Source organism: Amblyraja radiata, chromosome 2 (assembly GCF_010909765.2).
Source record: "Amblyraja radiata isolate CabotCenter1 chromosome 2, sAmbRad1.1.pri, whole genome shotgun sequence".
Lineage (NCBI taxonomy): Eukaryota > Metazoa > Chordata > Chondrichthyes > Rajiformes > Rajidae > Amblyraja > Amblyraja radiata.
Genome location: NC_045957.1, coordinates 27,064,054 through 27,080,504, shown reverse-complemented (window position 1 = coordinate 27,080,504; position 16,451 = coordinate 27,064,054). Strand labels below are relative to the sequence as shown.

Below are 16,451 nucleotides of genomic sequence, written 5' to 3'. Positions count from 1 at the left end.
CACTCAAAATGTTTATTTTATTCAATTCAATTCAATGATGCTTTATTGTCAAGTGTATCTAGTTACAATGAAACGCTTTGTTCTGCATAAAAATCGGTACAATCATACAGCAGACCTCACCTGGGCAATACACAAGAGTTGCCACGTTTGCATTTTGTTCTGGTTCATTTACATATAGACCATTAGTACTTGCAACTGCCCTGTTGAGTGACATGACATTTGTGACTAATTGACAGCAAGTTTTTTGTTTGATTGAAAGATGCTGCACGAAACAGGCCCTTCAGCTCATCAGGTCCACACCGACCATCGAATACCCGTTCATATTAAATCCATGTTATCCCACTTTCACATCCACTCCCTACACACTACGGAGGCCAATTTGTTGTAAATTCTGGAATTCCTTTCCTAAATCTGCACACTTCTTTCCTCCTTTTCTCCCTTTGGAACACTGCTTTCAACCCATCTTTTTCACCAAGGTTGTGGTCATCTCCTGTACCGCTTCCTTGTGTGGATAGGTGTCCACCAATTTCTTGGTCAGCTCTTTCAGCTGTCAGATCGAATGAAAAGTTCCGTAATATTGTGCACTCCTGTAGTGTAATCAGAGTTTTCAGATCCTTGATTCATAAAGTATTTCACTTTTGTGTTAGAAATGTGAGTTGAGGGCGGCACAGTGACACAGCGGTAGAGTTGCTGCTTTACACCGCCAGAGACCCGGGTTCGATCCTGATTACTGATGCTGTCTGTACAGAGTTTGGACGTTGTCCCCATGACTGCGTGAGTTTTCTCCGGGTGCTCTAGTTTCCTCCCACATTCCAACGACATGCAGGTTTGTAGGTTAATTGGCTTCTGTAAATTGCCCTTTAGTGTGCAGGATGCGAAACTGGAATAACATAGAACTGTTGTGTGGGTGGTCGCTGGTCAACAAGGACTCGGTGGGCCGAAGGGCCTATTTCCACGCTGTTTCTCTAAACAAAACTAAAGTACTATAGCCAATGATTTACTGCTGGAACATCCACCGTAGTAAATATTTAATGATTACAGATAAGGCAGTGTCAGTGGCATCTGGGTCTTGAGAGTTTGCAGTAGTATTGCATGATTGGGTCATTCAGTTTACTAAGTTGTCTGTAGTTTAGAGATACAGCATGGAAACAGGCCCTTCGGCCCACTGAGTCCACTCCGACCAGCGACCCCCCTAGTTCTTCGTTATCCCACTTTCGGATTCTACACTCTAGGGGCAATTTACAGAAGGCAATTAACGTACAAACATGCACGTCTTTGGAATGTGGGAAGAAAACAAAAACCCACGCGGTCACAGGGAGAACGTACAAACTCTGCACAGATAGCACCCATAGTCAGGATTGAACCCTCTGGCGCTCTCAGGCAGCAACTCTTACCAGCTGAAGAAGAGACCTGATCCGGTGTGAAGAAGAGTCCTGACTTGATCTCTAGTTATCTCGCTCCGCAGATGCTCTCTGGTAGAAGCAAGGATCTGTAGATGCTGGTTTACAAAAAAAGGCACAAATTGCTGGAGTAACTCAGCGGGTTAGGCAGCATCTCCGGAGAACATGGATAGGTGGTCGGGACCCTTCCTCCATCTGACGTCTGAGACAGGGATCAAAATAGAAACGTCACCTATCCACGTTCTCCGGAGATGCTACCTGACACGCTGACTAACTGCACAACTCTGTGTCCTCTCTGGCCTATTGTTTTACTTGGATGGAATTAAACCCCTGTCATTAGTGCAATTCACTGTGTACTCTTCATTTGAAATTGAACAATAATAATTTGCCTTTATACATCCCATTTAATGCTGGGAAGATGTATCAGGGTGCTTAACAAAAACATAAGCGTAAGAAACGTGTCATGAATCACGACAATAGTTGGAATAGTGACTCAAGCCTCAGTATAAATTACCAGCAAATAAAAGTCTCCCATATTAATTAATTTAAATTCATTTAAAATCATAATGGTGGGGGAAGTCCAAAACAAATAGCGTAGGTTTTAGGCGAGGTTTTGAGATCAGAGGCGAAAGTTTTTCTACACAGAGAGTGGTTAATATCTGAAATGCACTGTAAGAGAAAGTGGTGGAATAGATACAATTGAATCATTTCAGGTCAGGAGAGTCAAAGTAGTTGTATTGTCGTACGTCCCAAACAAAACACTGACATTCTTCCTTGCAGCAGCACAACAGAATATGTAAATATTCAGAATAGCCAGGGCATAGAAGGCTATGGACAATGCGGGCAAGTGGGATCAGTGTAGATAGGTACAATGTAATTAAAAAAACGACAGATTGTTGGTTTATACCAAAGATAGACTCAAAATGCTGGAAATAACTCAGTGGGTCAGGCACCAGTCCCCCCCCCCCCCGCTCTCCCTACTACAATCAGCTTGAAGAAGGGTCCAGACCCGAAATGCCAGAGACCTGGGTTCAATCCTGACTATGGATGCTGTCTGTACGGAGTTTGTACATTCTCCCTGTGATCCCATAGGGTTTCTCCGGGTGCTCCGGTTTCTTCCCACACTCCTAAAACGTACAGGTTTGTAGGTTAATTAGCGTTGGTAAAGATTGCAAATTGTCCCTAGTGTGTAGGATAGTGCTAATGTACGGGGATCGCTGGTTGGCGTGAAGTGAACGGCCACAGGGCCTGTTTCAGAACTGTATCTCTTAAACTAAACTAAATTAAAAGTCTAAAGTTTTTTAAAAATCAAGCCTTAAAACTGACATAATTGCTTAACGTTGCTTCATCTGTTTGATAAATAGTTTTTTCTACTATAATGTGGACAATAACCTTATGTGCAATGTACCACAAACTATTATTTTCTGTCCATTGTGCGTTATTCTTTTCACAGCCTTCGAGCCAACTCTTGCAAGCCTCGGTTCATTCAGTGCTGTTAATTAATGTCCCAATTAGCTTTTTCATTCCTTTGAGAAATTCCTCTGTTCTTTCTTGAATACAGTTCTTCATCAGCCATTCATAGAAACATAGAAAATTGGTGCAGGTGTAAGCCATTCGGCCCTTCGAGCCAGCACCACCATTCAATATGATCATGGCTGATCATCTAAAATCAGTACCCCGTTCCTGCTTTTCCCCCGTATCCTTAGATTCCTTTAGCCTTAAGAGCTTAATCTAACTCTCTTTTGAAAACATCCAGTGAATTGGCCTCCACTACCTTCCGTGACAGAGAATTCCACAGATTCACAACTCTCTGGGTGAATTTTCTTTTCCTCATCTCAGTCCTACATCGCCTACCCCTTATTCTTAAACTGTGACCCCTGGTTCTGGACTCCCCCAACATCGGGAACATTTTTCCTGCATCTAGCCTGTCCAATCTCTTAAGGATTTTATATGTTTCTATAAGATACCCTCTCATCCTTCTAAATTCCAGTGAATACAAGCCCAGTCGACCCATTCTTTCATCATATGTCAGCCCCGTCATCCTGGGAATTAACCTGGTGAACCCCCTCAATAGCAATAATGTCCTTCAAATTAGGAAACCAAAATTACACACAATACTACAGGTGCGGTCTCATCAGGGCCCTGTACAACTGCTTCTAAACTCAAATCCTCTCGCAATGAAGGCCAACATGCCATCGGCTTTCTTTACTGCCTGCTGTACCTGCATGCTTACTGATCTACAAGCACACCCAGGTCTCGTTGCACCTCACCTTTTTCTAATCTGATACTATTCAGATAATAATCTTCCTTCCTGTTCTTGCCAACAGTGGATAACCTCACATTTATGCACATTATACTGCATCTGCCATGCATCTGCCCACTCATCCAACCTATCCGAGTTACCCTACAGCCTCATAGCATCCTCCTCGCAACTCACACTGCCACCCAGCTTTGTGTCATCCGCAAACTTGCAGATGTCACGTTTAATTATCTCGTCAAAATCGTTAATATATATTGTAAATAACTGGGGTCCCAGCACCGAGCCTTGCGGCACCCCACTAGTCACTGCCTGCCATTTTGAAAAGGACCCGTTAATTCCTACTCTTTGCTTCCTGTCTGCCAACCAGTTCTCGATCCATGTCAATACCCCACCCCCAATACCATGAGCTCTAATTTAGCACACTAATCTCCTGAGTGGGACCTTGTCAAGGGCTTTTTGAAAGTCCAGATACACCACATCCACTGGCTCTCCCTTATCCATTCTACTTGTTACATCCTCAAAAAATTCCAGAAGATTTCCCCTTCATAAATCCATGCTATCCTGCTATTACATCCTTAACAATCGACTCAAGCATCTTCCCCACTACCGATGTAAGGCTAACTGGTCTATAATTCCCCGTTTTCTCTCCCCCCCCCATTTAAAAAAAGTGGCTACCCTCCAGTCCACAGGAACTGATTCAGTCGAGAGAACATTGGAAAATAATCACCAATGCATCCACGATTTCTAGGGCCAACTCCTTGAGTACTCTGGGATGCAGGCCATCAGGCCCTGGGAATTTATCTGCCTTCAGTCCCAACAGTTTACCTAACACCATTTCCTGACTAATGCGGATTCCCTTCAGTTCCTCCCTCCCACTAGATCCTCGGTCCCCTAGTATTTCTGGGAGATTGTTTGTGTCTTCCTTAGTGAAGACAGAACCAAAGTACTCGTTTAACTGTTCTATCATTTCCTTGTTTCCCATTATAAATTCACCTGTCTCGAATTGTAAGGGACCTACATTTGTCTTTGCTAATCTTTTCCATTTTACATATCTAAAGCAGGTTTTAGAGTCAGTTTTTTTATATTATCCGCAAGCTCCCTTTCATGCTCTTTTTTCACCCTCTTAATTAACCCCTTTGTCTTGCTCTGTTGAGTTCTACATTTCTCCCAGTCCTCCGGTTTGCTGCAATTCTTCCATCTTGTCCTAAAAATGGGCAGCACTTCATACTGTGGGAACTGTACTTTAACGCAGCATAGTTTCCCATTGGCACAAGGCTCAATATGGCTGGTCGCACTGACCCACAAAGTCCACAACTTGAACACCTGCATATCTGTTTTTTTTAGTGAGAAGGCTGTGTTACTAGGGGAACCGGAATACTGGATCGCAACGGTGAACTCTGTAAACAACTGTGCAAGACCCACTCCACATCTGCCAAATCCAAAAAGCAGTATAGAGGTGTACAAGACCATGAGATTGGGTGAATGCACAGTATTTTGCCCAGAGTGGCGGAATCAAGAACCAGGGGACATGGGTTTAAGATGAGGGGGGAAAGATTTAATAGGAACCTGAGGGGTAACTATATCACACAATGGGAGGTGGATGTATGGAATGAGCTGCCAGAGGAAGTAGTTGAGGCAGGTACTACCACAACATTTAAAAATCATTTGAACAGGTACATGGATAGGATAGGTTTAGAGGGATATGGACCAAACGCAGGCAGGTGGGACTAGTGTAGATGGGGCATGTTGATTGATGTGGGCAAGTTGGGCCTGTTTCCACGCGGTATGTCTTGGTATAGAAAGGTTGCTGCATGCTATGCACCTGTGGAGCAGTCTTTGTCTGGCAAGTTATTGCTCAATGCTTGCTAATAAAGCTTTATTTTTGTTTAGTTTAGAGATACAGCATGGAAACAGGCCATTCGGCCCACCAAGCCTGCGCCGACCAGCAATCACACATACACTAACACTGCCTTACAGACTAGTGACAATTTACACTTTATACCGAAGCCAAATTAACCTACAAACCTATGTATTTGGAGTGTGGGAGGAAACCGGAGCAACCGGGGAAAACCCACACAGGTCACAGGGAGAACGTACAAATTCCATACAGATAGCACACGTAGTCAGGACTGAACCCAGGTCTCTGGCACTGCAAGGCCTGCAAGGCAGCAACTCTATCACTACGCCATTGTACCGCCCCAGTTGATTTGTTGGATGTGTTCAGCATTTTATTTAAACGTAGCTCTTACTCTCTGTATTTTTCATTTGAGGTAAGGCAGCAACTCTACCGCTGCGACATGTGCCACCCCTGTCAGGGAGTCCCATTGATGCTGTTTAGAAATGCAGTCGTCATTGTACATTTGGAAACATGGCAGTCCATTTGTGTACAGCAAGCTCTCTGTATTTTTCATTTGAAGTATGGCAGCAACTCTACCGCTGCCGTCACGGATAGTTGACTGTCTCTCACGTCTTGTGTAAGTTATTCTAACAACACCTATTGCAACCTGCTGCTTGTGAGGCAGATCGAGCCATGACTTGCCCTCGGTCTCCTAACACTCATCTCTTTCTCCCCCATGCAGCCTCGGGACTCTCAACTCCCTCCACGCCGGTACAGTCGACCAAGCCAGCCTTCCCCCTGGAATCGTACAAGCAGGAACCGGAGCGCCTGGATGCTCGCACTCGCTCCTACTCATCTCCACCCGACTCGGGCCAACGCTTCACCGTCTCAGTGCCTCCAGCAGCCACCCCGGCTAAGCCTTTCACGCCACTCTCCAGCTACAATGCTACCTCGAAACCAGTAAGTGTGATCTCCATGGCTCAGTGGTACTTTATTTGTCACCTGTACTGAGATCCTGTGACATATATTTTTGTATACAGTTCAGTACAAGTGTCACTACACATAAGCATGTAGTTACATCTTAGATAAGCATCTCAGATTCAGTACAAGTGTATAGCAGTAGTACACTGAGACAGTATACAGAGTTGCCTGTTTTTGGCGGCATTTTCAAGTTTCAGTTGTTTGTTACAAGTTTTATTTAGTACGTATTTTAGTTACTGCAAGCTAAAAATACTAAAGGCGGTTACATTGTTTAGTAGAGTATCCTTGTAACTGTGTTGATTGAGGCAATCCCTTGTCAATTTCAATGGCTTCCCGCAATGTTACTAGCAGCCTGTTCGTAAAGAGACAGTGGTGTCGGAATACTGTGCTGATACTCTGCACAGGATACTATAATCAAAATCCAGTCAAATCATACCACACCATACATAGTACAATCACGCCATGCACTATGGATATTTTCCCCATATCCCTTGATCCACCTAGCCCTTAGAAAACGATTCAACTCCCACTTGAATATAGTTGTTGGTTTATTATTGTCACGTGTACCGAGATAATGTGAAACACTTTGTTTGGGTGCTATCCAGTCAAATCATACTATAAAAACAAGCACAACGTGCTGGAGTACCTCAGCGGGACAGGCAGCATCTCTGGAGAACATTGACAGGTGACGTTTCCGTTCGGGACCCTTCTTTAGTCTGAAAGATCTGTAACTCCAGTCTAAAGAATAATCACCTATCCATGTTCTTCAGGGATGTTGCCTGTCCTGCTGAGTTACTCCAGCACATTGTGTCTTTAAAAAAAATAATAAACCAGCATCTGCAGTTCCTTGTTTCTACAGATCATGCTTTACATAAGTGTAATCAAACCATACTCAAGTACCGCAGGTAGTGTGAAGAGAATAACAACCAGAGTGCAGTGTATGGTGACAGCAACATTCACGGGAATCCAAATTGTGGGGAAGATGGAGCACAGTAAAATCACTTTTTTATGTCACTCTTACAGAGATGCAAAAGCACAAATAAGAAGCCTTCATTTCCTCTGCAATTTTAGAAAGTTATTCTTAAATATTTCCAAAATATTAATCTTCTTCTTCTTGCATATGGCGTGCACAGCCTAAAGTTGTAGGACAATTTGTTCTATTTGATCTTATTTGATTGTGCACGCCGGGTTGATTGCATTCGTCGAAACGGGGCGGACCACGTGAAGGTTGCAATCTTCCCACCCCAATATTAATCTCATGTTCAGAAGCAGAACATACCGGATCTGTATTTAGATTCCCCTCATTCTGATATAAAATGCATTAAATCTTTCATGTGCCCTAGTTAATGACCTGCTGAATGAGGAAAATAGGTCCCGAGGCACATCCCTGAGACAGTTAAGTTCTTATCTTATAGAAGCAGAATCGAGTATGAACTGCCGTTCGATCATGGCATATCTATTTTTCCCGCTCAACCCCATTCTCCTGCCTTCTTCCCGTAACCTTTGACAATCTCACCCCAAAAAATCTGATAGAAACATAGAAAATAGGTGCAGGAGTAGGCCATTTGGCCCTTTGAGCCTGCACCGCCATTCAATATGATCATGGCTGATCATCCAACTCAGTATCCCATCCCTGCCTTCTCTCCATACCCCCTGATCCCTTTAGCTACAAGGGCCACATCTAACTCCCTCTTAAATATAGCCAATTAACTGGCCTCAACTACATTCTGTGGCAGAGAATTCCACAGATTCACCACTCTCTGTGTAAAAAATGATTTTCTCATCTTGGTCCTAAAAGACTTCCCTCTTATCCTTAAACTGTGACCCCTAGTTCTGGACTTCCCCAATATCTGGAATAATCTTCCTGCATCTAGCCTGTCCAACCCCTTAAGATAGATAGATAGATATAATTTATTGCCACACAACCAGGGTTGGTGGAAATTTGGGTTGTCAGCAGCAGTACAATAATAAAGAACACACAATAAAACTGTAACACAAACATCCACCACAGCATTCATCACTGTGGTGGAAGGCACAAAAATTTGGCCAGTCCTCCTCCATTTCCCCCCCGTGTACAGGACCAGAGCCCAGTCAGTCCAGGATCGGCTCTTCCTCACCGGAGACCGCGGCTTTAGATTGTTGTAGGCCGCAGGCCGGCGGTCGAGATTTAAAGTCCCCGCCGCAGCCAGAAGCACCGTAGACTGCAGGGCCGGCGGGCGAAGCTCCCCTCCAGGGGTGATGGTAAGTCCATGCCGCACCCGCGGTAGAAGTTGGCCGCGGGCCGGCAGTGATGGCTTCTTCTTCCCCCGGGTCCCCCGCGTCAGATCCCGGGCTGTAGACGCCGCACCAGTTGGAGCTCTGCAGACCGCGGCTTCAGGCTGCCGGCTGCCCCGGGCCAGCGAAACGGAGCGCTCCCCTCCACGCCGAGAGTCCACGCTGCGCCCGCCGCTGAAGCCCCGGGCACGTCTCCGGGAAAGGCCGCGTCGATCCTTGATGTTAGGCCACGGGGGAGGCGACCTGGAAAAAGTCGCCTCTCCATGGAGGAGGCGACCGAAGCGGTTTCCCCCTCACCCCCCCACACCACCCCCCACACAAAACACACGAAGAAACACAAAATACACACTTTAAAACATGCTAAAAAAAAAAAAAAAGCTGGAAAAACTGACGCGCTGCTGACATGGCTGCACACAGAGGAGCGCCCCCTACAAGACTTTTGTAAGTTTCTATAAGATCCCCCCTCAATCTTCTAAATTCTAGCGTGTACAAGCCGAGTCTATCCAGTCTTTCTTCATATGAAAGTCCTGCCATCCCAGGAATCAGTCAGGTGAACCTTCTCTGTACTCCCTCTATGGCAAGAATGTCTTTCCTCAGATTAGGAGACCAAAACTGTACGCAATACTCCAGGTGTGGTCTCACCAAGACCCTGTACAATTGCAGTAGAACCTCCCTGCTCTTATACTCAAATCCTTTTGCTATGAAAAACATTCATGGTGATCATGAAATTACCAAGTTATCCATAAAACCCCACCTAATTCAGTACTATCTTCTGGTGAATACAATCTGACCGATGTGTGACTCCATGCCACACCAAGGACTTAGACTCCATGTCATTGAGAGATACAGCATGGAAACAGGCCCTCCAGCTCATGGATTCTGTACCAACCACAAGGTTTACGAGAATGATCCCGGGGATGATTGGGTTAACGTCAGATGAGCGTTTGATGGCACTGGGCCTGTACTCGCTGGAGTTTAGAAGGATGAGGAGGGGGGGGGGGGGGGGGTCCATAAAATGCTGGATTAACTCAGCAGGTCAGGCAGCTTCTCTGGAGAAAATGAATAGGTGACATTTCGGGTTGAGACCCTTCTCCAGACTGAGTCAGGGGAGAGGGAAACTAGAAATATGAAGAGGGGCAAATAACAAATGAATGAAAGGTATGCAAAAGGACAAATCAAAGCCAGCCACGATGATCAAGGAAAGGTGGAGCCCACAATGGTCCATTGTTGGCTGTGGAGAAGGTGATAACGAGTGAAACTAACGAGTGTAACAATGAAACTGACCAGGACGACACTGAAATTTAACAGGACGACTAGGGTGGGGGTGGTATGGGGAGAGAGGGGATGCCAGGGTTGCTTGAAGTTAGAGAAATCTTCCACGCTGGATCTTTCAATCACCCAATAGAGGCTCTGAGAGAATATCGCCATGGGAGTGACATAGGTGACTTCAAAAATGGTGGTTCTTAATGATCTGCTAGAAATACAGCACTGTATCGTTTTAATTTATTAAACCGTTCAAAGTTTCCCAGGGGCACATTTGAGGATTCTATTGGCCAATTAGTGCAATTTTTACGTTCCTCGTGCCATGTCAGCCTTGTATATTTATCACCCAGCCAAACTAGGAGCTGCAAGCTCTGCTAAGCAAGGCAACACGGTTCAGATAAAGGGCAGCCCTGACAATTAAGCTGTGAAATTTCCTGTTTATTGTGAAGTGATCTGGAACTTAACCTTGTACATCAGCTACCGCGCACATGGGACGAAGGGGTGGAGAGGGATGGGGTTGGGGGAGAGGGTGGGGGGAAGGGGAGATGGTTAGTGGTGGGAGGGGGAGAGAGAACGAGAAGCAAGCCTTTTAACCTTTTAGCCAAGCGCAGACTGGGCGATAGTTTTGCTGAACACCTTCGCTCAGTCCGCCTTGGCCTACCCGATCTCCCGGTTGCCAAACACTTTAACTCCCCTTGCCATTCCCTTATTGACCTTTCTGTCCTGGGCCTCCTCCACTGCCAGAGTGAGGCCAAACACAAAGTGGAGAAACAGCACCTCATACAGTATTTTGCTTGGGCAGCTTACAACCCAACGGTATGAATATTTATTTCTCTAACTTAAAGTTACGCTTGCATCCCCTCGCTCTTCGTCCTTCCCCCACCCTAGTTGTTCTGTTAAGTTTCACTGTCTGTTTAACTCGTTATCACCTACCACACAGCCAACAATGGATCATTGTAGGCTCCACCTTTCCTTGCTCATTGTTGCTTTTTGCTCATTGTTCTTTCTTTTGTTGTATTTATTGTCTATATCTCTCGATTCCCTTTCCCCTGACTCTCAGTCTGAAGAAGGGACTTGACCGATAAAGTCACCTATTCCTTTCTCCAGAGATGCTGCCTGACCCACAAAGTTACTCCGGCTTTTTGTGTCTATCTTTGGAGTAAACCAGCATCCGCAGTTCCTTCCTACACACTTCTAACCTATTTATATGCGTTGTAATGACAACAGGAAGGGAACATTTCATCTGTAATTCAGGCGCTTGCACTTATTTTCTGTGTCAGAGGTGTTTGATAAATGTTACACTCCAGAATATAAATCACAAAAATCTTATCCAGTATTACACTACTTTGTGCTGTGCTGTCCTAGGTGCCTTGTTGATATGAATTTTGATTCATTGAAACATTGGAAAGATACAGAAAAGGACTCAAAGCGCTGGAGTAACTCAGCACCTCAGAAGAAGAGTTTCGACCCGAAATGTCACTCATCCATGTTCTCTAGAGATGCTGCCTGACCTGCTGAGTTACTCCAGCACCTTGTGTCCCTTCATGTATTAACCAACATCTGTAGTTCTTTATTTCTATATTGAATGATAAGAGCACGGAAACTGGTCCTTTGGCCCGCTGAGCCCACGCCGATCACCTGTCCGCATGAGTTCTACGTCATCCGACTCTTGCATCCACTCCCCACACACTAGGGGCAATTTATCACAATCACAATCACAATAATACTTTATTAGCCAAGTATGGTTTGCAACATACGAGGAATTTAATTTGCCAAGTCAGTCATACAAATAAAAGGCAACGGAACACAAATGTCACAATTTAACATAAACATCCATCACAGTGAATCCTCCACATTCCTCACTGTGATGCAAGGCGATCGAACCCCACGTCGGGGCTGGTCGAACCTTCCGCGACATTAGAGCCCACCGACATCCACGGCCTCTCCCGAGACTGCGAGCTCCCGATATAAAGTCCGCGGCCGCAGTTGGAGCGATCCCAGGCAAGGGAGTGACTCCAATGTAGAAGGCCAATTATAGAGGCCAATTAATCTACAAACCTACAGGTCTTTGAGATGCGGGAGGAAACCAGAGCATCCGGAGGAAACCCACGCGGTTACAGGGAGGACGTGCAAACTCCACGCAGGCAGTACCCGACATCAAGATTGAACCCGGGTCTTTGACGCTGTGGGGCAGCAACTCTACCGCTGCACCATTGTGCCGCCCCTAACTTTAAACCAGCAATTTATCTATGGGGCATGGAAAAGATTTTCTATGGCAATATCTCGCAGAAGGTATGGGATTCCATCTATCTCAATATTTAATCTCATAATTAAATAGACCAAAATGTATCTTAATTGAAGCAAATAATCATGTCATCATATTCTGTTTGTGAGAGCTTGTTGTACACAATGTACAATGGTGATTGGACTTCTAAACTACTTCAGTGGGACTCACTGAGAGGGCCGGCACGGTGGCGCAGCAGTAGAGTTGCTGCCTTACAGCGCCATTGTCCCAGGTTCGATCCTGACAACGGGTGCTGTCTATACGGAGCTTGTACGTTCTCCCCGTGAACGCGTTGGGTTACCTCAGGTGCTCTGGTTTCCTTGGACACGCCAAAGATATCCAGGTTTGTAGGTTAATTGGCTTTGGTAAAAATTGTAAATTGTCCTTGGTGTGTAGTGTGTGCTAGTGTACGGGAATCCCTGGTCTGCATGGACTCGGTGGGCCGAAGGGCCTGTTTCCAGGCTGCATGTCGAAACTGAACTAAACCAAACTAAATTCCGAATTTCGATGAATAGAACTGCTACAATTGTTTCGGGAGAGACTATTTAAGGGGAGACCACAAGCAACAGCAGGTGTTAATTTACCAAAAAAAACACAAAATGCTGGAGTAACTCAGTGGGTCAGGCAGGATTTCTAGAAGACATGGATAAGTGACGTTTCAGATTGGGACCCTTCTTCAGGCTCTTTAAGAGTTATGCTTTAGAGTCCTGAGTGTTTTATTGTCATATGATCCAAAATGGAACAATGAAATCCTTACTTGCAGCAGCACAACACATATGTAAACATGTGTAGGAAAGAACTGCAGATGCTTGTTTAAATCAAAAGTAGACACAAAATGCTGGAGTAACTCAGCGGGTGAGGCAGCATCTCTGGAGAGAAGGAATGGACACAAAATGCTGGAGTAACTCAGTGGGTGAGGCAGCATCTCTGGAGGACACAAAATGCTGGAGTAACTTCAGAGTCAGTCTGAGGAAGGGTCTCAACCCGAAACGGCGCCCATTCCTTCTCTTCAGATATATAAACATAGTACTCTGTAAAACCCATAATAAACAGCAACAGAAAAGTACAGTATATATAAAAACACAGATAAATAAATAGACAATAGCAGTGCAAAGTAAAAAATAACGCCCCCGTCTATATGGTTCAGGGCCTATTTGGATGTTGTAGTGTTTAATAGCCTGATGGTTGTAGATGGTCATACAATTGTGCTTGATCTAACAATGGATCATCCATATCTAGCTAATTAAAACAACAACCCTTTCTGTTCAGCCTACAATACAATCTGAATGTCCTTCCATTTAGATCTGGTGCCTTCCCTATCCCTATAGATCTATAGACTTACCTCGGAGAGAAAAACTCCCCGTAGAACTGCATCCTCATTTATGACATGAGATTCAATGGGGAAAAGAGATTGCGTTGCATAACATTGTGTTGCAGATGTTTTTCTAGGGACGTTACCCCTTTAATGTGGGATACGCTGTAGTCAGCAATTTGAGAGAGAGGAAACAATTTATTTTCTGGCTTGCACAGCCACTTGGCACCCCCTAATGTACCGTGCAGACACTTAAATACTAATTCATTCACGGGCAGACCCTTCAAACATCAGTGGGATAATGACCAGGGACTCCATTTCAACATTGAGGGACAAGGATTGTATAATTGACCTTTCCTTCTCTTCGTCCATAAAGAACCTTCCTCCTCTGTCTCAGAGGGCGGTGGAGGCAGGTTCTCTGGATGCTTTCAAGAGAGAGCTAGATAGGGCTCTTAAAAATAGCAGAGTCAGGGGATATGGGGAGAAGGCAGGAATGGGGTGCTGATTGGGGATGATCAGCCATGTTCACAATGAATGGCGGTGCTGGCTCGAAGGGCCAAATGGCCTACTCCTGCACCTATTGTCTATTGTCTATTGTCTCCCCAGCTGAAGAGAGTGGCTGGGCCATTGGATTACAGACTCATTGACAGCAAAGGTGCCTCTGGCAGTGTAGAGGTTTTACCGCGGGGGACAGCGATTATGTACACGGAGAGTCCGCGGAGTGATGTTTAGAGATACAGCGCGGAAACAGGCCCTTCGGTCTGCGCCGACCGTCGATGACCTGTACACCAGTTCTATCCTGCATCCCCTGGGACAATTTACAGAAGCTAATTAACCTGCAAATCTGCACGTCTTTTGGATGTGGGAGGAAACTGGAGCATCTGGTGAAAATCCAGGAGGTCACTGGAAGGGCGTGCAAACTCCTTACAGAGATCACCCATAGTCAGAATAAAACCCGGGTCTCTGGCGCTGTGAGGCAGCAACTCTAACGCTGCACCACTGTGCCGCCCCAGTGTGTTCTGGGCGGAGATCAAATTGTGGTGGCTTGAGTTGCTGCAGGCAGGTCAAACGACCTATAAATGTTGGATTTAAAAGTTGTTTTACTCCTGCGTTTGCAGAATATCAAATAATCAATTATCACTGCTTTCTACTTCACTTACTCCAGGCAGCACGAGTGTTTTGATCTGTACTGCTTGTTGGCTGTAAAATAAGTGCAGTGACAAATCCCCCTGTAAATATTAAATAACCACCATCTGTGCCTGATACTTTGTAATAAGCAACCTATATTGTAAATTTTTCGCCAGATTTTATTGTGGTAGCACAGGGCCTGTACATTTGATTGTTCTGAGAAATATCTTTGTGTAAATCCAGAAGCGTGAAACTGTCTTTCACATGCTTTGGAATAGTCAAGAGTGTTTTATTGTCATATGTCCCAAACAGTAAAACAGAACAATGAAATTCATACTTGCAGCAGCACAACAGAATATGTCAACATGGTAAACAATATACTAAACGAAAAAAAGTACAGTATGTACACCCCCACACACACGGAGTTTAAAAAAAAATCAAACTCGTGGTAAGCAGGTAGAATGAACGTAGCGGGTACGTCGGAGCTCGGGGACGTCTCTTAGCGGCTCGTAACGCTAACGGCAGGTACTTGGGAAGACTCGCTAACGGCAGGTAAGCTCGGGAAGACCCGTGAAGATTTTTCAACATGTTGATAAATGTCCACGAGAGCCCCGAGTACTTACGAGCGGCCATTGCCATAAATCTCAGAGTTCGAATCAGGGGAGAACTCTTGAATGAACTTGTACAGTGGGAGTACAAGTTGATCTCGTTCATGCTGACCAAGATGCCCCAACATACCCCATAAATGCGGGTGAGCTTGTTCCTTTTTCCGCATTTGGCTCATATTCCTCGACAGAGAGTTGTGAGTGTGGCCGACTAGGAAAAGGGGAGATGCAGCGAGACCTGGGTGTCATGGTACACCAGTCATTGAAAGTAGGCATGCAGGTGCAGCAGGCAGTGAAGAAAGCGAATGGTATGTTAGCTTTCATAGCAAAAGGATTTGAGTATAGGAGCAGGGAGGTTCTACTGCAGTTGTACAGGGTCTTGGTGAGACCACACCTGGAGTATTGCGTACAGTTTTGGTCTCCAAATCTGAGGAAGGACATTATTGCCATAGAGGGAGTGCAGAGAAGGTTCACCAGACTGATTCCTGGGATGTCAGGACTGTCTTATGAAGAAAGACTGGATAGACTTGGTTTATACTCTCTAGAATTTAGGAGATTGAGAGGGGATCTTATAGAAACTTATTAAATTCTTAAGGGGTTGGACAGGCTAGATGCAGGAAGATTGCTCCCGATGTTGGGGAAATCCAGGACAAGGGGTCACAGCTTAAGGATAAGGGGGAAATCCTTTAAAACCGAGATGAGAATAACTTTTTTCACACAGAGAGTGGTGAATCTCTGGAACTCTCTGCCACAGAGGGTAGTCGAGGCCAGTTCATTGGCTATATTTAAGAGGGAGTTAGATGTGCCCCTTGTGGCTAAGGGGATCAGAGGGTATGGAGAGAAGGCAGGTACGGGATCCTGAGTTGGATGATCAGCCATGATCATATTGAATGGCGGTGCAGGCTCGAAGGGCCGAATGGCCTACTCCTGCACCTAATTTCTATGTTTCTATGTTTCTATGAATTCTCTGCCTCAGAGGGCGGTGGAGGCCAGTTTTTCTGGATACTTTCAAGAGAGAGCTAGATAGGGCTCTTAAAGACAGAGGATATGGGGAGGAGGCAGGAACGGGGTACTGATTGGGGATGATCAGCCATGTTCACATTGAAT

The 16,451-nt window shown here is 45.3% G+C and overlaps 1 protein-coding gene across 6 annotated transcripts in view; it reads left to right on the top strand.

Annotated features, from left to right (window-relative positions):
- Window positions 1-16,451, top strand: part of prkag2 (protein kinase AMP-activated non-catalytic subunit gamma 2) — a 397,145-nt gene that overhangs the window by 285,992 nt on the left and 94,702 nt on the right. For all 6 annotated transcript variants that reach the window (XM_033043953.1, XM_033043954.1, XM_033043955.1 and 3 more), the window contains one exon: window positions 6,240-6,457. In XM_033043953.1, the coding sequence (XP_032899844.1) occupies window positions 6,240-6,457 (218 nt within the window). The remainder of the gene's footprint in view (window positions 1-6,239; window positions 6,458-16,451) is intronic.